Consider the following 22,098-nt stretch of genomic DNA (forward strand, 5'->3'; position numbering starts at 1 on the left):
CATCCGGGACTTTGCCCCGATTACGAGGAGGTGTGGCACGTCCTGATCCGACAGGACACAGCCGCGTTATAGCGTTGTAAAGATTATATCTGAAAGCAACGGTAAAATGGCATTATCCTTAATGTCCTTGCATCCTTAAGGATTTCCCGCGATCCGGGACGTTGCCCCGATTACGAGGGAGGTGTGGCACGTCCTGATCCGACAGGACACAGCCGAGTTATAGCGTTGTAAAGATTATATCTGAAAGCAACGGTAAAATGGCATTATCCTTAATGTCCTTGCATCCCGAAGGATTGCCAACTATCCGGGACTTTGCCCCGATTACGAGGAGGTGTGGCACGTCCTGATCGGCCTTCAAATAAAGGATAAAACAACAAAAAGGATCTCCTGTTGTTGTTGTCGATTTATGTTGTTGTTGTTGTACAACAATAACAAAAACCACTTTTTTTGTACAACAAGAAAGTGTTTGTTGTACAACAACCACCATTCGTTTGCACAGTGGCGCCCCTGCGATCAGGACGGCCAAATCTGAAACTAAAATAACGTAGTTCGATAATTGACCGCTCAGAGTTGGGGCGCCACTGCGCAAAAGAAAAAAGTCTTAAAAATGCTTCGCTTAAATGTAAATTTTCAGACCGAGTACCAGGCCAACAGAAATCAGCAGAAAGCAGCTGGTTTTTATGTTTTTCCCTGTGTCAAAAGCTGGATGCTATGAAACGGCAGTTAATTTTTTCAAAATTAAGGTAACTAAAAGTATGCTACAGTATTTTTTGAGTGAAATTTCATCCTTTCGTTTAATTCAGAATTCGTACAATGCTATAACTCGGCTGTTTCCTGTCGGAGCAGGATAAGCCACACCTCCTCGTAATCGGGGCAATGTCCCTGATCGCTGGCAGTCCTTCAGGATGCAAGGACATAAAGGATAATGCCATTTTACTGTTGTTTTTAGATGTAGTGCTTACAACGCTATAACTCTGCTGTGTCCTGCCGGATCAGGACATGCCACGCCTCCTCGTGATCGGGACAATGTCCTCTATCGTTTGAATTCATCAAGGACCTTAAGGACTGCAGGAGATGGCTGTTTAACGCAATTTTGAACTATATTGAATCAAACCAGCCCCCAAAAGATACTTTAAATTGTTGACCATATTTTATTAGTACAAAGACTTGGTTAATTTCATATTTTTACAAAAAGGAAGTATTTGCTATATATACTAATCTAAGCCCGCGCCCTAATCCGACTCGGTCTGACTGTCAGATTGGAAATCGGCCACTTTGACTCCTGATCCTTGTAGTCCTTCTACTCCTGATCGCAGCCCACGTAAGAGTCGCTTATGTTGGACAATGTAAAGTCTTGTTTGCCGGGAACAACGACACGCCAGCCTTCCTCGATCTTCCGCAGGGAAAAGGTTGCAGTCACTGGCGAAATTCACGCTCCAGCTGGATCCCCACATAGTTGAGTTCAATGGGCCCCATCGGCCATCTGTGTATAGCAGAGCGGCAATAGAAGCGTGCGATCCTCATCCTTCAGCTCTGTGAATACGAAAACGGTTACGATTTTCTGAAAAACACAAAGCGAGAACAGTTAAAAAAAGAGCTGCTGGAAGAGTCAATATACACCTTACCGTCTCACAGGATCTCTTGACATCGACACCAAATTGCGGCAAATGTCGCTGGTACGAATCCTTGCTTATGTCCTGGGTCGCTGTCTGCTTGCTGGCATCGCTTATTGATGGGATGCAGTTGCTAAAGCAGACCCGATCGTGAGTCCATCGGCAGACTTGCTCTGCGACATCATGGTCTCTTGAAGATCTTGCTCAGAAAACACTGCAGCCAATTGGCATCGGTTTCCGGGATATGCAGGATGCAATCTTTCTACACATTGCTGGCAGCCTCTTCATTGGCCAACTGTGGAGGAAGATACACATAAGATTGACCATCAATTTCATATTTCGATGCGTACCGCTGACATACTCACATGCTCAGCGTGTCGCGAGTCCGAATCAATGCGCGTCTGTTCATCCTCATCTGGAACATAATCGTCACGTGTCTAGCCGCACAAGAATCTAATTCTAAAAGAAAAACACAAAACAATTGATTACATATGCAAAATAATTATCCAAATTATAGAACAGACCGCATGTTGGACAGAATACTTGGCATGCAGTCTGTTAGTCGCCTTCCGCCTGGTAATCGTATTGCAATTGACATGCAGCGGCATCCTCCGAGACTGTTCATCGGTTTACTTAAGTATTTGATGGTAAATTGTTCTTGATTTTTCTTTTACAATAAAGTTGAAACTTTGTATATTAAGTATTGCGGCGTGCTCTTTCTGCAGTGTGACCGCGGTTTTATTGATCAAATATACCGTGTAACCCTCAGAAGTATACCGAAATATACATTCTAATGTTGAAAATATACTGATTTAAATCAATTTACACGATTTTGATATTCTGATCAATATTACCAGCAAGGTTAGACTCTCAACACTGAACATTTAATTTTATAAGATAGTATAATCAATTCTTTAGTTAGTTTGTTAGTTGTAAGGACTCGCCTTTGTTATTTAAATTGATGGCCCAATAAAATTGTGAAATTCGCCGTTGTTTATGTTTTTTGATAACCAGTGCTGCAAACGAACAAGCGCCCTATCGATAGGAAACGGCATATCGAGTATATAGATGATGTCTGACAAAAGCTCGCGGCGATGTGGTACCGATATAATTCAAATAAAAAGCAAGGTGGCCATTTGGAGTCCGTTTTTTGTTTTGCATGTTTTTGCCATAAGGCTGTATGGCTACTCCTTTATGACTCTTTTTCTGGCTCCTTTTTACAGCTCTCCCCTGCTCCGGCATCACAAAGAAACCAAAGACCAGCCAATATTAGCGTGATTCCAACGCCAGACAGTGCAGTGAGTGGCTCTTGGTATACCAGCACGCCTAAAATAAACTATCAGCAAACAATTAGTCATGCCCATAACAATTTATGGCAGTGGGGCACCTACAGACAGCACATAGTTGGACGCGGCAGTCAGAACAACGCAGGTAAGGGTCTGCTCGGTCATTTGCAGTGCTTTAAGGAAACAGCGCAGATTACAGACATTGCAGAACACCATCAGGACTAAAGGTAGAAGCCTCAGCAAACCAAATTCTGTACATAAACTTAGTTAATAACTACTTTTGAGACACATCTAAAATGCTTACCCAGATACGAGGAATCAGAAAAGTGAGCTCCGCCTGAAGCTGGAAAATGCAGCAGCTTCTGGACGCTGAGGTGGCTGGGCAGCTTACCAAAAAAGCTACCACCAGCAGCACAAGCACCAGCCACTAAGCTATACCGGTAGTTGACCAAAGATTCCATTTAATTTGAGTAAATTATAAACAAAAATATAAATTATGAACAGCTGTTGCCAACCAGTGTGACTGCGGAGCTATCGATTAAATATACTGTCTGATCCACAGAAATTATACCGAAACATACCTTTTAGTTTTCGTAAGTTCGTTTGGCGCCAAGCTTTCCATTTAAATAAAATTCGGAAACCAACCTGGCTGATATTAGATGGACACTCGTCAATTAAATCGAACAAAGTCTCTTTGCTAATTGCACGTTGTATTTCAGTGTTTTTTGTTTCTTTATCTTCTCCTGGAACTCTACTTACTATTGTATATATGTACATAAATAATACAAATGTTCTTGTATCTCTCGAAAACAACTCAATTCACATGCATGCTGAACAAAGTACTTGGGATAGATACATTTAGCAGTACATTTAGAGTAGACAAAGCAAAATCCTAATGCTGGCTGGCTTGGCTGTATAAATAATTAAATTTCAAACGTTACACATTTATTTATTGAATTGGAAATTGCTTAAGTGTTTTTGTTACTGTTTTTGCATTTCATTTCATTTTCATCTCGTTTCGTTTCATTGCTTTGCTTTACTTGATCGTTTTTAACTACAATTGTTGCTATCGTATATTTAATTAAATATATTTCATACTTTTAACATAATACTTAGCTTGTCTTGTTCATTTCTCTCACACGACACACACTCTGAACAATACAATCATCAATAAACAAGAGTCCTTAACAATTTTACATAAATAGTTTTGTGGTTTCCTTTTTTTTTTTTGATTTTGATTCTCATTTAACATATTTAATCGTAGACTAAACTAAGGTAAACTGCTCACATTTATTTTGTTGGATAAATCTTTATATACGTACGTGTGTGTGTGTGTATATATTTGTTGTGTTTCTGTGTGTGTGTAGCTTTCGTTATAGGAAAATGCAACGACTTTGAGCCGTTTATGGGGTGTGTTTATAGGAGCTCACAGAATTGAACTCTTTGTTGAATCAAGTTTTCTGGTTTATACAATTAATATAATTCTCAACGAATTTCTCTCACTACATTTCTAAAAAAAGACACATTTGATTTTTGCTTGCCTACACAAAATCCCATACAAAAAATGGTCGAATCTATCTATCTGACAAATCTTTGCACGCTAATGCCTCTCCCTCTTGGTTAATACCCTGTTATTCAGTTGGTGCGTGCTGAGTGCTCGACCTACATGAGCACACAACACTTGCGGCTGGAACTGGTGCTGTCGCTGACCACGTCGCCCGTGATGCCGCTAAATTTGTTCACCGAACTGCTCGTGGCCGGCGATGCGGCCTCAAAGTCCAGCAGGCTGCCGGGCCCACCGCCGCCCATGGGGCCCAGTCCCAGGGGTTGGGTGGAGATCGGTGCGGTTGCTGCGCCAACTGCAGCTGATCCTCCTCCGCCGCCAGCTCCTCCGTTGTTGTTGTTGTTGCTGGTGCTGTTGTTATTGTTGTTGTTGGCTCCTAAAACAGAACCATTAGTTGTTGTTGCTGTGGCTGTTGCTACTGCCGCTACAATGGGATTCGATGCAGTGGATGTTGTCGTTGTCGCAGTGTGATTTGAGGTCGATGATAGTTCGAAATTACTAAGGACATTCGCGGTGCGTGAGAGGGAGCGTTGTTTCTTTAAGTTCGACAAGGTCGCAGCACTGAAGCCGCCGTCCATTATGGCAACATGTTGCTGCTGTTGCTGTTGTTGCTGGTGTTGATGTTGCTGCAGCAGCATTGCATGTTGCTGTAGCTGCTGCTGATGATGTGTGCTGTTCGTGTCTGTGTGGTGTGTTGCGTGTGCGTGTGTGTGTGGGTGTGGGTGTTGGGTGGGGTTGCGTTGATGATGATGATGATGAGGCAGGCAAGCAGGCAGACGACACAGAACGAGCGACAACAACAAAAAAGAATAGAACAGAAACAAGCAAATGTTATTTAACTTTTCTCTTTTTTAAGGTTTTAATACCCTATAACCAAGTGCAGGATTGTTAGTTACAATGTGGATTAGGTTACATGCAATTTTAGAGGATAGAAGACGAGCAATCGTAGGGAAGGGTTGTAGTTGGAGGATCCTAAGCATTGCATAAATTTTAAGGTATATTTTGCTGGATTTCTTCTAGTTACAGAAACTTTGTTGAACTAAGATTTATTCTATAAATCTGTATTATTCTACTCTATTTATCTAATCCCACATAATTACACAATTTTTTTGGATTTTTCAGCATGAAATAAACATTAAAAGCAAATATTTTGAATGTGTTTTAAAGCTAACTTCCAATATAATTGATAAAATAGATTCATTAAAAGCGTGCATGTACATTTCTGTAAGTATAACAGAAAATAGCAACCAGAACTCTCTCCCCACTTACAGGGTATATCCCTAGTCGACTAGCTAGACATTCTTTTAGTTTGGTTTAGCCGCTTAGAGGGCGGGTGGCGTACTCGTATTTTCATTTTCATTTTAGTAGAGTCGTTAAATACACATTAAACATTGACATTGACACGGGCGGAAGAAGCGCTTAAGCCGAGCATTCGCTTTGGCACACAGGTGGGTGCAGTGGCGGCAGTTGATTGCATGGATGGATGGATGGGTGGATGGATGATTGGAAAGCATGCGTGGCACGTGGCCATTGATAGAGAGATGACACCACTCACCCACTAGAACGGTGACCTGGACATTGATCTTGCCGTTGGCAGCCTCTTTGGATGACTGGAACTGCACGGCCTCGGCACTGGCCGCCGTACCCTTGTCGGTGAGAATGACGGCCGCCGCCGAGGTGGCGCGCTGCATCTCTCCCACGGCACCGTCCTGGACGCCCTTAAGGCGGAGCAGCTCATCGTTTTCGCGGCCATCGGGTGGGCGACGCGATTGGAAGGAATGTGTTGCGGTTGTTGTGGATGTGGATGAAGTGATCGAAGTGGCATTGTCCAGCGCATCGGCGGACTTGGAGTGTGGCAGTAGCTGGCCAGGGCCATGGCCATTCTGGCTGGCCGTCGAGGGACGCTTCTCACCGTTGTGATTGCTGCTGCTGCTGCTGCCGTTGCCATAGCCATAGCCATTCGACAGGGGATCCAGCGACGCAGGTGCCCCCTCTGTGGCGGTTGCCTCCTGGGCCTGCAGCCGCAGGCGAGTCTCCTCGACGGCATCCTTTTTGGTTGTCAGCGTTTTGTCTCGCAAACTGGTCCGACGCACCGATTGCGCTCTGTTCAGAAATGTCAGATACATAGATTAATCACTGGAGGATTGATTGTGGGTCAAGGATGTGGGTTCATGCCTGGTGTTGTTGCTCTGGGAGCGGCGAACGCGCCTTCGTTGCGCCTCGGCCAGTCGTTTGCTCTCCTGCTCCGTTTTCAGTTGCTCAATGCGCTCCCTAATCTCAGGATCCTCACAGATATCTACAAAGGAATAGCAGATGGAAGGTTAACATTTGCTTATACACAGATGGAAGTATATGCACATACCTGAGGGCGTCTCATCGTCTTTGTTGCGGACATTCAAATCGGCACCGCACTGGGCCAGCATCTCAAGCACCTCAAGCTGCAAAGAAGAGGTTTAAAAATGATTTATTAGCATTCCACTTCGTGGAGTCTCTCCCTACGGTTGCCTTACATGACCCCAGCAGGCGGCCGCGTGTACTGGCGTCCACAGATCCTTGTCCATGGCATCCACATTGACGTGCTGCTCCAGCAGAAACTCCACCACGCGCACATACCCATTGGCAGCGGCTATGTGGAGCTGGAAGAGTGGATAAAAACGTACAAGTTATATACAAAATGTACAGCATAACTTTCAGACACTCACTGGGGTGGCACACTGATAGTCCGGCTCCTCGAGATCCCCGCCAGTGCGAGTCAGTTCCATGAGATCCCGCAGCATGATGCGTTCCGTGGAGGAGCGCGTCTCGTCGATCAGCTCCTGGGTGACGCCACGCTGCGCCATCTCGCCCTCAATGAAGTCCAGCGAGTTCTCATCGTCGCACAGGTCGTAGGGCATGTTGCCGTCTGTGTTGACGGCGAGCAGGTTAGCACCGTGCCGGATGAGGATGCGCACCAGCTCGAGGTGGCCGCAGGTGGCAGCCGCATGCAGCGGCGTCCATTTATCACTGTCCTGGGCATCCACATCCGCCCCGTACTCCAGCAGCAGTTGCAGCATTTGCACATTGTTGTCGATGCACGCCTGGTGCATGGCCGTCAGTCCATCCTCATTGGCCGCATCCGGCGTAATGCCGTGCTGCAACAAAGCCGCCACCTCGGGCATATCGTTGCGCGAGGCCGCCTCCAGCAGCACTACGCTGTTCTCAAAGGATATGTGCCGTCGTCCGCTCACCGTCCCGGAGCCATTGGCATGCCGAAAATGATGCGTCGTATCTCCAGTCCCATTCATCAGACTGTGCCCATGCCCAGCACCGCTGGCTGCCACTGCCGCGCTCCCTGTATTGCCCTTCGCTCGCTGCAGCTTTGCCCACTCCTTGTCCTTCTGCCGCGATAGTTTCAGCTGCTGTGCACGCCGCCTAATTAGAAGCAGAGTTATGAATGAGATACATGGTATTGCTTTTGGCTTCTATGTACTTACAGTCTGGCCAATTGTAGGCGCTCGTGTGTGGGCAGACTCTCCACCGTTTGCATCTCGGCCACCAGATCGGCATGCTCCATCTTGAGCTGCTTCGCGTAGCTGGCATCCTCCTGGCTCTTGCGTTGTATCAGAATACCCTTAATCATTTTTGACAGCCAGACACTTGTATTCCTCACGGACGTATGATATGTTTCGTCTCAGTTCTCTGTTTTCACACACAAATTTAAAGCATTTGATGACAGCAATTTATGTGGCTGATGCTGCAACTTCTGCTGCTGTTGCTTTTTCGTGTTTGTCTATGCATTTGTGTATGCAAAGTGTAATTTGCATCGTTGAATTTGATTTGATTTGATTGCAAGCCCGTCTGGAGGGTGGGCGGTCTTGTGTCTGCTGTCTATTGTGGTTGTGCCTCGCGTCTCCTGCTACTCCTGGGCAGCACCCGAGGCTGCACTCATGGCAACGAGACCACGTTTATCCTACGTCCTGCTATCTCTCTGTCCACACGCTATCTCTGTTTACTTATGATTAGGTTGGTCCTTCGTGCTCCCGTGCTCCGTGTTGATGTTTGTCCAAGCTCTCATTCGCTTTCACATTCGCAAATGTTCGTTGTGTTTCTCTGCAAAAGGAAAACAGACGAAAAATGCAAATAAAATATATATAAAATTCCATAAAATTGCATAGCAAATGCAGCAGCAGCAGCTGTAAAAGCTCAAGCCTTAAATCTAGTTGGCGGATAAAAACATAAACTAAGATAAATGATCCCATTCCCTGGTTTATGAGTTACGCTGTGACGGGAGCTGGCGGTGTAGGTGCAGCGCGGTCAAGGCAATTGCGTTAATGGATCCCCATACATATCATCGCACAAGCCAGCTACTCGCACTACTCAGTCCCCTTATTCGTCGTCGCCTTATCCCCTCTATGTTTATACCCTGTGCGAAAAGTGCGCGAGAGGTATATTGAGCGGAAGAAAGTGCTTTAAGAGTAACGATTGCCCTGATGTGATTCTACACAGGCTAACTACATACATCATTTAAACAGAATAAATAAAAATCTGTGAGCGGCTGGTTTTTCCGTGAATTGCATAAAGAAGATGGACAGCGAAAACATGTCAAGAAAACCAAAGAATTATTGAACTTTGAGCTTGTTCTAATAAGACTGTATTTAAAATACAGCTCCACGCAATCATTCAACCTAGATTTGTTTCAATTAATCATGTTGAACAATATAAACAAAACCTATACAAAGAGTATTACAACATTGTTACATGTGTTTCTGGCCCCAAAGTGAATGCGCACTTTCTCAATCATTTTGCTGTCTTTTTGGGTGCGTTGAAGTGTAAGAATAATGCGGATGACGCATTGTGTCCTTAGCTCCCCTTTCCCCATCTGCTCCTTCCCATCTCTTGCCAAGGCTGAGACCTGCCATCGATAGCCTGGCCAATGCCTTAAGTTTCAGCCATTGCTCCACTGCCTTAAATTGCATGCCAAGAGGCCATCAGACAGACCATCCGACCGTCAGCAGCCATCAGGCATCAGCCATCAACCATCATCGAGTTAAGTTTATTTAACTCGAAGCACAAGCCACACGTCCAATCTCATGTGCAGCCAACTTGATCCTTCCAATGCGGAAGAGGAAAGGCTGATGGCGGATGGAAGGGCTTACAAAGAGAATTTCAGAGTGAAGGAAAGTGAAAAAGAAATGCCTTTCCTCCTTTTCTTCGATGCACTAAGTCGCTAATTTACTATGCCCTCAATGCCCCTCCTCGAGGGGAACAAACATTTAAGAGAAAGGGGAGAGAAATGCGCAAAGACTAGGGGATTACCTTGAATGATTTATTATACGAGTAAAGTTCATGACAAGAAGAAGGAGAAAGAGAGAGAGGAGGGGGTGCGATTAAGGCGCAACAAATGTTTATTTTATTTACATTTCATTTATTTCTACATGCACATTGTATTATGTACCTCCGACTACCTCGCATGTCGCATTTGTGACACCAGAAAGAGTTTGAGTAGAGAGTAACTTCTACATATATATGTACATAGAATAATTGATACCACTGAAAAACAACGTAGAGTTCAAGAAAACAACAAATGTGTTTGGCTAGAAAATAAAGATCTTCTAGAACGAACAGTTTCTGATCATAAGATTATTGTCAGTGTTTGCTGTTTGCCGTGCATACTATTTCGTTTCTTCTGCAAAGCTTTTATCACCGTTACTTTTCTGGCTGTTGCTTGATGTCATTTGCCTATTCAGTGAGAGAGAGAATGTATGCTTGCTTTATTGAGAGCCTCGCTCAGAGAGGGGAACCGCAAGAGGCGATAAGAACTGCAGCATTGTGTGTGCGAGTGGGAGGGAAGCGTGAAACGAAGAAAAGAAGCTTGCATGGGTTTGCATGTTCATGTGTACATGTGTGTGCGCACTCAAAAATCGAGAGCGGCGCTTTAACTCAAATGAAACCAGCAGCAACGCTGGCAAAGAGAGAGGCTGCGACAACGACAGCGACTGTGACGTCAGCAACGAACATGATCAGTCATGTCTCCGTTCCCTCTACTGAATGCCAATGCATTGACTGCACCAAAATGCTGATCAATGGCAGGAAAGGTTCTTAAACACCAATGAATTCTTTGTTGGCGTGGAAATGAAAAAGGGGAAATAAAAAACAACTAATAATCGGAAAAGAGTAAACCCAGAGCAAACCCGATACATGCAATAGTCTGGTGGCAAGAACACTAACAGAAGTCCCAAGGAAATCGGAAACCAGGCACGGAAATCAATTCAGCCAATATTACTTCCTCGAATGGCGGATGTGATGGAACCACAGCACTTAAAACAAGCACAAAATGTTGTTGGCAATGCAAAGAACTCTACTATATTTAGCTATTATTCTCTCACACAATAAATTTCAACCCGAAATGCATGCCCAATCACGTTTCAGTAGTTAAGAACTACAACAAATAAACGTAACATTTACAAAATCTACCTGCAATATTTATTTACAGTGATGTTTGCTGATTTGTTTTCATTGCAAATTTTGTTCAAGGCTTTTGGCATTCGAATTATGCAACTACATACATACATAATTCTTAATAATTACCAAATACTTACTCGTGCAAAATTTCATAAATAATGGGAATGAATATTGTTTTCTTTGTGATATAATCAATAAATTATTTATCTGTATTATGTACCTCCGACTACCTCGCATGTCGCATTTGTGACACCAGAAAGGGTTTGAGGGTTCTATATACATATGTAGAATAATTGATACCACTGAAAAACAGAGTAGAGTTCAAGAAAACAACAAAATTTGTTGGCTAGAAAATAAAGATCTTCCAGCACAGTTTCTGATCATAAGATTATTGTCAGTGTTTGCTGTTTGCCGTGCATACTATTTCGTTTCTTCTGCAAAGCTTTTATCACCGTTACTTTGCTGGCTGTAGCTTGATGTCATTTGCCTATTCAGTGAGAGAGAGAATGTGTGCTTGCTTTATTGAGAGCCTCGCTCAGAGAGGGGAACCGCAAGAGGCGATAAGAACTGCAGCATTGTGTGTGCGAGTGGGAGGGAAGCGTGAAACGAAGAAAAGAAGCTTGCGTGGGTTTGCATGTTCATGTGTACATGTGTGTGCGCACTCAAAAATCGAGAGCGGCGCTTTAACTCAAATGAAACCAGCAGCAACGCTGGCAAAGAGAGAGGCTGCGAGAACGACAGCGACTGTGACGTCAGCAATGAACATGATCATTCATGTCTCCGTTCCCTCTACTGAATGCCAATGCATTGACTGCACCAAAATGCTGATCAATGGCAGAAAAGGTTCTTAAACACCAATGAGTTATTTGTTGGCGTGGAAATGAAAAATGGGAAATAAAAAACAACTAATAATCGGAAAAGAGTAAACCCAGAGCAAACCCGATACATGCAATAGTCTGGTGGCAAGAACACTAACAGAAGTCCCAAGAAAATCGGAAACCAGGCACGGAAATCAATTCAGCCAATATTACTTCCTCGAATGGCACGGGTGTGGAGTGGGCGGATGTGATGGAACCACAGCACTTAAAACAAGCACAAAATGTTGTTGGCAATGCAAAGAACTCTACTGTATTTATGTAGCTATTATTCTCTCACACAATAAATTTCAACCCGAAATGCATGCCCAATCACGTTTCAGTAGTTAAGAACTACAACAAATAAACGTAACATTTACAAAATCTACCTACAATATTTATTTACAGTGATGTTTGCTGATTTGTTTTCATTGCAAATTTTGTTCAAGGCTTTTGGCATTCGAATTATGCAACTACATAATTCTTAATAATTACCAAATACTTACTCGTGCAAAATTTCATAAATAATGGGAATGAATATTGTTTTCTTTGTGATATAATCAATCAATTATTTATCTGCTGCAATATTTAGTCGCTCAATAAACCCGAAATGTTAACTTTGTGCATAATTTGGCTTTTGTGGTGAATATGAATACAAATTTCTTTATGCATCATTTACCCTCGAAAAGAGAAAAGGCAAAAAGTTCGATTATTGTTGAATTAAACAATCAATCATATTGTTGCTTCTTGTTTTCCCTGTGCAATGAATAAGCTAACATATGACCATCTCCTTGGCTTTCATCTGCTGATAAATAATCTCCGCATAAGCTCTCAATTTCCTGGTAAATTGCATTTTCCATTTTCCAATTACTCTCATTTTTCGGCCATGAAATATGGTGCGTGTGTTTCTCCTTCGTATCTTCTTTCATATTGCAGGCCATAATAGTCATTAAAAGAACAATTTAAATCGAATATCGATTATGGCCTGTGACTAACAGCACACTTTCTGGCATCCGGTTACTGCATAACGGATTCAGGATGCATCCAATGCATGTCTTGGTTTCCTTGACGATGCTGCTGCCATTGCTGCTACTGCAGCAGTCAAGTGGATCGAAATGGCAGCACAGCCATTAAGGAAATGTTCATTTATGAGTTTTGCCAGAGATGGAAACACAAAAGGAATTTCCTTCCGTCCCCCATCCTGTTTTTGTGACCCAAAATTTGTCGATAACAACAGCTTCAGATGGGAACAACAAGTATGAAAAACCATTCAAAGTTGAGTCCTTAGACCAAGGAAATACCCAATCATTATGAATTTTATGGGTATTGAAAGGAAACGAAAGTTTACCGAAGAAAATGAGAGAAAAATGCGAGGGTAGATCTAAAAAACTGAACGAAAATAAAGGAAATCTTTTGTTGAAAGTTTAGTTTAGAAATAAAAACAATATACCCTAGCATACCCCTTGTATAACCAATGTCTTTCATAACAGTAACAATACGGGGTGGGCCGGAAGGTCAGACTTCTGTTTCCTTTCACGCTCTCATGACCGTACATCAAGACGTATGCGTGTTATCTCTGCGGTCAGTCAAAGGACATGCCCCATCCGATTCGTGCGTGCCCTAAGCCCTCCGTTATTAATTTTGCACGCCTGGCGTTAAGTTGGATATTTATGCAACTATTTAATAATACAAAAACGAAACGAAGCGAAGAGAAAGAGAAAAAATAACGCAAACAGCAAATAATTTACAGCCCCAAAGACAGGCATTAACCGATAGTAGATAAGATAGCGCCAGCTCAGCAGAATTGCCAGCCAGCCAGCCAGCCAGCCAGCCAGCCCACAGCACACTACATTTAGCTGTAAGCCAAGTGCGCTTCCCCGAACATCAAGGCAAGTGACGACGACCTCAAGAGAGCTCAAGTGAGAAGGAGAGGGAGACTACAGGGTATGGCAAATAGTAAGGAATGCTTGAGAGGTGCAGAGGTGAAAAGCACAGAGGCTACAAATGAATGGCCCTCGACGGACGCCATGTGCAACATGAGTCCGGGCCGGCCACAACCAGCAACAGCAGCAGCAGCAACAGCAACGATACCTTCGAGGCATCTGTCCTGCAAGCAGGGGTCAGGGGTCAGTCAGGGGTTCCTTCAGCGACGGACAACGGCCATCACTTCTAATGAGCGCCAGAGCACCAGGCAACAGCCCTAGAGAGACCAGATCTAGGAACCATATGGCTTTGCTTTACTTGAATACTACAGTCATGCCTGGCTATGGGCAAAGGCTGATGAAATTAGAGAAATTATAGGGGTTGTCCCCTAGGAAAGATAAATGAGTGTTTGACTTTTCCTGGATTTCGAAGGGGCATTTCTGATTTTCAGAATTTTTGCGACACAATCAAAATATTTTAAGTACTTTTTAAGCTTCGACAAATATTTAAAATAGGTAAATATCTTTTTTTCATCGAAACAGATATTTAAATTTCATTTAATAAAGAAATCACGAGCAGGACACGAATTTTATGTTTATTTAACTGCAATTTAAACATTTCCTGTCGTAAATTCGCGCTACTGAGAATTTAAATGTTAATTAATAAACTGGATAATAATATTTAATTATGCAAATTTTACGTTTTGTGCAGATTTTATGTACATAATTCAAGTGAAAATTGTGCAAATAAAAAAGCCAAACAGAAGTACGTACATTTTTCCCTTGAAATGCCCCTATCAATATTTATTTCCAATTAAAAACTTAATTTCCCTTTTCCCGCTTCGCGTTTCGCTGCTCATTAGACGCCCTGCCCTGGCCTGGCCCTACCTGTCCTGCCCACATAGTTGATGGCCATTCAGGCGTCTCGCAATTCTAGTTCTACTTAATTAGCACCCACTGTAGGGGCAGCAAAGGTGAGGCATGGGAAGTGCAGCCTCATGAAGAGGGTGTCAGAACGTCCTCCACTTGTGGCGCGGGGCTTACGAGTGTCGGTGCCGCCGCTCTCATGTGTGCTCGAGGGCATCGAATTATGTGCTTGCCACCGGAGTGCAAGTGCATTAGCACCCGTTTCGAGGGGGTTTGTTCCCCTTCATGGCCGTGGCTGAGGGATGCGGATGCGGATAAGATTTTGATGCTGCATTGCAGAGCAGCGAGGAGACGAGAAGAGCAGAGAGCGTGAGGAAGATGCATTGCAGGATGTTTGCCTTAACCGTTGCCCAAGTGGTTCCATGGCGAGGCCATGGCATCTCTGCCACTGACTAGGCCTCACAGCCAGTGCACTGCCAGGGCCCTGCCTGGCCAAAAACTATGCCACAAACACACAAAACCATCCACATCTCTACAGCTGCGGCCATAATAATAAGCAAGAGTCTCTGCTTCAAAGTAATGCTCGCCAGCTGCACAAATACACGAAATGGGGAAAGGTGCGACCACAGGATATACTTGGGATGGATATTTGAGTAGATAATTTCTCTAAGCTACATGTTTACTTATATGAGAGATATGCAAATAAAACTTTCTTTGCTCCTATTAACTAATTGTTTTCCTTCAATTTTAAACGACTTCTAATCTAGGCAAAGACCAGGAAGCGGGTAAACCATTCCTCACTGTAAATCTCTTTGCTTTTGTTTCCAAATTGTGCACCCATTAGCACTGCTATTATCTTGACCGCAGCTGTATAAGCACAAGTCGAGGGCACTGAAAATTATAGTTACTGCCGCCTCTACTGCTCCTCCTCCTCCACAACCTCCTTTGGGTTTCGTTGTTGCCACTGTTGCTGTTGCTTCTGCTTCTCCTTCTGCTTTACCTTCTGTTGCTGCTTGCCACTGCTGTTGTATGTTGGCCCCAAAAATGAAAATCAAATAAAGCGATTGCACGTGAGAGCTAAGTCTCGAGTCGGAGCTGAAGCTACAGCTGAAGCTCAGGCGGAGGAGAGAGTGGGGAAATGCGAATTGGGTTTCCAACTTTGTTGTTGTTTCCGCTTTGTTAACTCTGGGGCCTGGCCGGTCCAACGCCCCGTTTTGGGAAGGATGGAGCAATAGAAGGCCCATGCAAATTAAATTTCAGTGCTGATTTGTCTGCATTGCCTGCTGCGTCGCGTCGCGTCGTTCTGCCTGGAACCCCCACAAACGGGGTCACAGGTGTACGAGTATTTTGTGCCAGTTAAAGTTCGTTTTGGTTGGCAGTTTCTGGGCTATTTTTTTGGGACTCCTCCCTGGCCCAGTCCCTGCCAACATGGTCTCCAAGGAGACGAGCCAAATGGACATGGCCCATGTCCTGGGACCGTCCTGGCAGTGTGGCTAACGATAAGCTACAGAGGAATGCTTACGAGCCAAAAAAACAAAAACAAAACAAGCACAAAATAATGAGACGACTTCCACATGAGGTTCGAAACGAGTTTGTTGGCAACCGACAGATTCTGGCAGCATAAAGAGGATCTGAGGGTGATTAAATAAATGTTAAGGACACTGAATACCGCTCAAAATGGGATACAAAACAGTCTTACTGTCTACCAGTATTTTCAATAAATTTAAGACCAGAGATCAGTCGCTTTAGTTCTTTTGTAATAAATGCAACAATGCAAATTGTTCAACAAAAGTTTCATTTACTATGAGAGCGGGGGCACGGTCCGCTGTATAGCAGAGTTTTTTAATCGTATTCCGAAAACTGGAAGCCCCTCAACCCCACACCCCACACCCCACCCTGCAGGAAACTCGTCTGAGAGTGCTTTTCCAACTGGAGCTTCCTGCTGGGCGCAAAAAGATAATTTGCAACCGAATATGCATAAGCATAAGTGAGTAAACATTACCATCAGGAAACTGCTGCTGGACAAACTTTGGCTCCATACAGAGCGACAGTTGGAGCACTCCACCCACAATGAGAGACGACCCCACACACACACAGACACACAGTGTCCATAACTGATTATCATGGAGTGCGCCAGTGCTGTGTATCCCGTTTTCTACAGCCACTGCCACTGCCACTGCTGATGTGTTCATTCCGGTCCTTCTCCCATGCTTTCCTCCCTGATTCGTTGACCAACTGGCGTGAGCAATTTAACAGAAGCTTTGGTCATCTCTCAAAATTTAGCACGTCGTCGTGGACGTTGTGTCGTGTGCTCTGGCTCTGGCTCTGGCTCTTGCTCTTGTTCCTCCCTCTACTCAATCAAGTTCACACAGATGACACATGTAGAGAAACCCTCAATCACACCCACCCACCCAGCCACACGCCCCCGCCCAGAGGAACACGCCTCCTGTCAGCATGACGTGGCATGTCCTTGCTCTGATCCCACTGCTGCTCTCCTTTCCCTCTCCTCTCCATCAATTTCATTCATTTCATTTTTGTTTAAGCTTCGCCTGCCATCATTTTTGTAATTTTTCTTCAACAGCTTAACGATGTACTGGAAGTGACACTGAGGGAAATCTGAAGAAACCCACAAAAGGAGATTCTTGTTTTGGGAAAATGCACTTTAAAATGCATAACATTTCCTCAAATTTATGGCTGCTTGACTCGTTGTTTATTCGTTGTTCCTATTGGAATTGTGTTGGTTTTATTTGATCCTTTAACTCTTTTCTAGCTATCCAAAACTTGACACTCCCCAACAAGTGGCTTTGGCTTTCAATCAAAAAGTGTTTATAATTGACTCCAAACTCCAATGCGTTGCCACACACTCGAATATTTCTGTGACATTTTCTTCTTTTTATGTGACGTTGATCTTTTTACCCCTTGGCAAACACTTTCAGCTTCTTGTTATTCTTCTTCTTAATGTTATTCTTATTGTTCTTGTTAATGTTATTTTCTCTCACTGTAGCGCTGCTCTTTTTACCCCTTGGCAAACACCTTCAGCTGCCTTTTCCTTCCTTTTCCTGCCCTTCTTCCCTTGAATTTTCTTCTTATTCCGCTTCACATTAAATGCGTCATTTTTTTTTGTTTATTTCATTGTTGTTTTTCTGGCTGCTGATGTTGTTGTTGTTGTTGTTGTTGTGTATTTACCGCAATGACGAGCTCTCGATGACCTTAAGGCGCCACCGCCACCTACAGTTCAGCTCAATTGTTTGCGTATTGGTTTAATTATTTGTCATTCGCGCCCTTTCGCACCCACCGTCCCAGCATTAAGTGCGCATTTTACGTATCTCGCTTGCTCTCTTACTCCCTCCCTCAAGCTCTGTTTGTGCTGCTCCTCCATCTCTCTCCCCGCCTCTGCCTCCAACTCTGCCACGCTTTTTGGCTTGCCGGCGCCTATGGCCCCTGCTGCTCATTTATTTATATTTACGCCAGCGGCTTATTTTCATTTCGCTGACCCACTGCTAGATGTCCCTTTCCCACCTCACACCCTCACTCACACTCCTACACTCCCCTTGGCACTGCCCTTTCTTTCGCCGCTTCCCTGATGCTTTCATCCTCTCACCTGCCTCTTCTTCGCACTCAACAGCCTCTTTTTTTCTCGCTCCCCAACTTTGCCCATTTGGCACGTGTCTTTGTTGTTAAATTGCTCTTTATGTTGGTGTTGCTGTAGTTATTTATACCCCTTACGGTAGGGTATTTTGATATTGAAAAGATTTTGCTACGAAATAAATAAGGAATTTCCATTGCCATTAAATAGGATTATATTATATTATATTAAGTGAAATTTTCATATTTAAACTAATCCTCTAATACTTTGCAAAATCTAGAGGAAATATTGCTGTGAAATACAATTCTTTCTGAATTGTATTCGTATTGTAAGTATTGTATTTCTATGGATAATCCAATAGTATGATAAAACCAAATTCAAATCAAAACAATCAATTCTGCCCAATCTATGACTACAATCCAAATATTCCAATCATATTCCTACTCTTAAAACGTAACTATGCATATACCTAGGGTATTAAAAGCTTTGATATATTCCCAATCATAATGTTCGTGCTGTTACTGCTGCTGTTCTTTTGCCGTTTCTGGTGCGTGGTTGCATTTATTTATGTGAGCGCAAAGAGGAAAATTGTGTCGACACCGCCCGCTGCTTTTCGCTTTTATTTTTTTTTTTTTGTTGGGCTTTTGCTCTTGCAGGTGAAATATTTTTAATTAAAAAATCTTTTATTTAAGCGACCGTCAAGCGTTTCGTATCCTCATCAGCGCCTGCCTGCCTTTCAGTGTTTTTATGTTAATACTTTTAGCATATGCACAAACAACAAATGGGTTTCACTTCGCACTATTTTCACGCTCTTAATGGGTGTGCTGTATGGGGTGGGGGAATGTTTATTAACTATTTTAAAAGCTTCTCGATTAAGATTGCATGTGGTTTTGCTGAGCTTTCGGACATGGAATGGAACGTGGGATATTCTTATACATTTACTTGTTTAATTTTGCTATTTAGTTACCTTAAAACTTAATAATGCTCCTCTTATTTTATGTAAATAGCTCAATCACCTGTTATATCATCTTACCTATAATGAAAGAGATTAACTTTAATTAATTAATGTACAATCAATATATAATAACAACAAATAACAAATCTACGAGTATACATTATTCATGAATCTACTAATAGTTATTCCATTTTCTGTCACACCATCAAGGCTGTTAAATTATTTACACTTTAAGTGTACATTAAACAGAACCAACGAAATTCAAAAGAAAATCATCAGCTACAAATTTCCATATCCATTTCCATTTTAAGACATTATTCAGGGTTTTCACGTGTCTTCCTCACACGGAATGACGGATTCTTGTCCTGTTGGGGGTTGACACGGATGTGTCCCCACATCGCAATTACAAACATACAAACATATGTATACATAAGTATGTATGTATGCACATTACATCCTACCCATTCGCAGACAGGTGTCGCATTTTTAATAGTTACCGTATCCTCCCCGCAGTGCACTTTCTTCACTCTTCCGCACGGCACTCTCTCCCACATTTACGAATATGTATACATATGGTACTTTTGTCGCTCCATAAGCTTTAATGCAGTTCTCTTGTTGCCATTAAAATTATTCATTTTATTCATTTCGGCCATAAGGTACTCATTACTCAGATTTGTGAACTAAAATATTATTTTAAATAAACTGTTCTTTGATAAATTAAAAGAAAAAAATGTTTTCAGTAAGAAACTTAACCATACAAGCCGGTAACATCTTTTGTACATACATTCTGGATGTAATAATTATTTTATCGTAATAACTTTAGACAGATGGCAATGGAAGATATGATGAAAATATGAACAATATATTTTAAACATTTTTGCGAATGTTTTTTGGTTAGTACAGAGAAAATTGGTCACTTAGAAATATAAGAAAAATACTTCTCCCTCCCTCTCCACAACTTCTGCAACGACTACCAGAAACCACTTTGGAGTGCAGTCGATCCCTGAGACCAAGACACCTTCTTCTTTGTCCGGCCTGTACCCGAAAATTCTCTAACTTTTGTTCTACTCTTTTTGTGTTGTTGCTGCTTCTACTTTTCTTTTATTTGTTGTGCAGGTGATTGCCTCTCTGCGGCTTTTGTTGTTGTTGCTGTGCCTCCCAAACCCACCCCACGACACCAAAAATGAAAACTCTTTGCTGTCCCGCCACCCCCGCTCGTCAGGTGAAATATCTATGCGTCCCAGATTTTTAACAAGGTTAAAACACACACACAAACACAAACACTGACACACACATGACCGAAAGTTTTTCCATTTTCCATTTCCCCTACCCACTCAGTGTTGTTGCTATTTCTGTGGCTGTTACTGTACCGTTCTCCCTCTCTTTATTTTTCCATTTCGGTCATTTGTAGAGCCCCTTACGCTCCATGGGGCATTAGGGGGCTCCTATGGGGGCTTTTGCCATATAGCGAAACGGTGTCAAACGGATATGCATGTTGATTTAATTTGCACCTTCGTTTAAACGCTCTAGTGTCCCCTCCTAATCCGAACCCCCTCCACCCCATTCTACCCATTCCACAGCAACGTGCAAAAAGTAAATTATTTTTGCGCCGTGCTCGTAAATTAGTCTCACGGATAGGAGCTGCAGGTCCCTGCGGTGGGTGCTGCACGCGGGTGCGCTCCTCTGTTCTACTTCTCCATAGACCGGCATAACAAATACACACACACAGACACACACATCAGGCTTTGTGTATGGGTGGTCTTTGTCCTGTGTGCAAAAATCAACGCTAGCTAATTGCGCGATTTTTATCACCGCCAATATATAAATGAGGTCGCCAGTTCCCACGGGAGAGGGGAAAGGTAATTGCCCAAACAAAGACCACCTTTGCTTTTTTGGATTTAACAGAAAGCTCCCAACAACTGTTGGCCATATATGTCTCTATCTGCATTTGCCTCAGTTCACAATATTTTCCAACTTTATTAGCCATAAAAAGCTTCCTGCAGAGATTCCTCTTCCTACTCAGCGTCCATCCATCCATCCATCCACAATTACAGCGTGTCCCACCATTAGTTATCCACGTGATTAATTAAACTGCGGAGACCACAGAACGTTTTAACGCTCCAGTGTGGCGTATGAGTAATGTGGCTACTGAATGATATTTTCGTTTATTTGTGCGTGCGTTTGTTTGGGGCAAGTGTGTGTGTGTGTGTGGCAGGCCCATAAATGTCATAATAGCGGCAGCTGGAGGCGATGAGGAGGCTGATTTCGACAGTGAACGGCACGTGTCAGTGGACCGCTCTTTATTTATTTAGTAGCTTAATAATTGAGCACGTGATCTTATAAATGTTATGACCAGTTTTGGCTCCAGCCTGCCTCCTGCCATTCGGTGTTCCTGTTTCCTCCGCTGCCTTCTTCCTTGGGTTACATTTTGAGGCACGTAATTGGCTTTTGAGAGTGTACTTCGAACACACACAAACACACAAACACACACACACGCGGTGCACGGAGCACGGAGTCACACGAAACTGGGCAAATTTGTATTAAATGGCAAAGGCTACGCACAGAAGAAGGGTTTAAGAGCGGCTTATATGGGCTTAAAACGAACACCGATGCGAGAGACAGACAGAGGCGACAACCCGTACCATGGGGCACGTAGCCAGGGCGGCAGGGAAATGCGACCTAATTGGGAGAGGGATACAAGTAGAGGTCCAGTTATTACCAAAGACTGTGCGTGTGCCGTGTGACAATGTCTGTCTTTGCGGTTAACTGTACTTCCTGCTCCGGTCGATGATGATTGCCGGCAGCTTGTTTGCCTGCCGGGAACACGGCTTGTGGGCAAGCTTAAGGGAAGTTCCGAAGTAAAGTACGGGAAAGTCAATACAGGATTAATCTGACATCGTTCTCTATAATCTTCCCTTTAAAGAACTTCCAAATATTTAATATTTTTAAGGCTGCACTCTTTATCTTTATCCAATTGCAAATAATAGTCATTAATTACAGTTTAATTTCT

The 22,098-nt window shown here is 43.2% G+C and overlaps 2 protein-coding genes and 1 long non-coding RNA gene across 6 annotated transcripts in view; all 3 read right to left on the bottom strand.

Moving 5' to 3' along the window:
* Positions 1-1,229: 1,229 nt before the first annotated feature.
* LOC117895881 lies at positions 1,230-2,331 on the bottom strand. Its single transcript, XR_004648966.1, has 4 exons — positions 2,138-2,331; positions 1,979-2,072; positions 1,626-1,908; positions 1,230-1,561 (listed from the first exon to the last, which is right to left on the bottom strand). It is a non-coding gene; the product is annotated as an uncharacterized LOC117895881 (long non-coding RNA).
* A 214-nt stretch (positions 2,332-2,545) lies between these two features.
* LOC117895879 lies at positions 2,546-3,384 on the bottom strand. Its single transcript, XM_034803881.1, has 3 exons — positions 3,204-3,384; positions 3,005-3,150; positions 2,546-2,949 (listed from the first exon to the last, which is right to left on the bottom strand). Exons 1-3 carry the CDS (start codon positions 3,358-3,360, stop codon positions 2,806-2,808), a joined length of 447 nt encoding a protein of 148 aa, XP_034659772.1. The 5' UTR covers positions 3,361-3,384; the 3' UTR covers positions 2,546-2,805.
* Positions 3,385-4,099: 715 nt separating this feature from the next.
* LOC117895875 (protein phosphatase 1 regulatory subunit 16A) overlaps positions 4,100-22,098 on the bottom strand; it is a 43,646-nt gene continuing 25,647 nt past the window's right edge. For 3 of the 4 annotated variants that reach the window (XM_034803871.1, XM_034803870.1, XM_034803872.1), the window contains 7 exons: positions 7,937-8,552; positions 7,166-7,874; positions 6,974-7,099; positions 6,826-6,901; positions 6,639-6,759; positions 6,019-6,566; positions 4,100-5,145 (listed from right to left, as the gene is read on the bottom strand). In XM_034803871.1, the coding sequence (XP_034659762.1) occupies positions 4,562-5,145; positions 6,019-6,566; positions 6,639-6,759; positions 6,826-6,901; positions 6,974-7,099; positions 7,166-7,874; positions 7,937-8,082 (2,310 nt within the window). In that variant the 5' untranslated portion in view covers positions 8,083-8,552 and the 3' untranslated portion in view covers positions 4,100-4,561. The remainder of the gene's footprint in view (positions 5,146-6,018; positions 6,567-6,638; positions 6,760-6,825; positions 6,902-6,973; positions 7,100-7,165; positions 7,875-7,936; positions 8,553-22,098) is intronic. The other variant, XM_034803873.1, reaches the window with a different exon arrangement.

This window comes from Drosophila subobscura, chromosome J, assembly GCF_008121235.1.
Source record: "Drosophila subobscura isolate 14011-0131.10 chromosome J, UCBerk_Dsub_1.0, whole genome shotgun sequence".
NCBI classification, from domain to species: domain Eukaryota; kingdom Metazoa; phylum Arthropoda; class Insecta; order Diptera; family Drosophilidae; genus Drosophila; species Drosophila subobscura.

Coding starts and splice junctions, on each gene's coding strand:
- LOC117895879 (XM_034803881.1), bottom strand. CDS start 3,360: ATGGAATCTTTGGTCAACTACCGGTATAGCTTAGTGGCTGGTGCTTGT. Junction 3,151..3,203: donor TTCTGATTCCTCGTATCTGG/GTAAGCATTTTA, acceptor GTTTATGTACAG/AATTTGGTTTGCTGAGGCTT. Junction 2,950..3,004: donor CGTCCAACTATGTGCTGTCT/GTAGGTGCCCCA, acceptor GTTTGCTGATAG/TTTATTTTAGGCGTGCTGGT.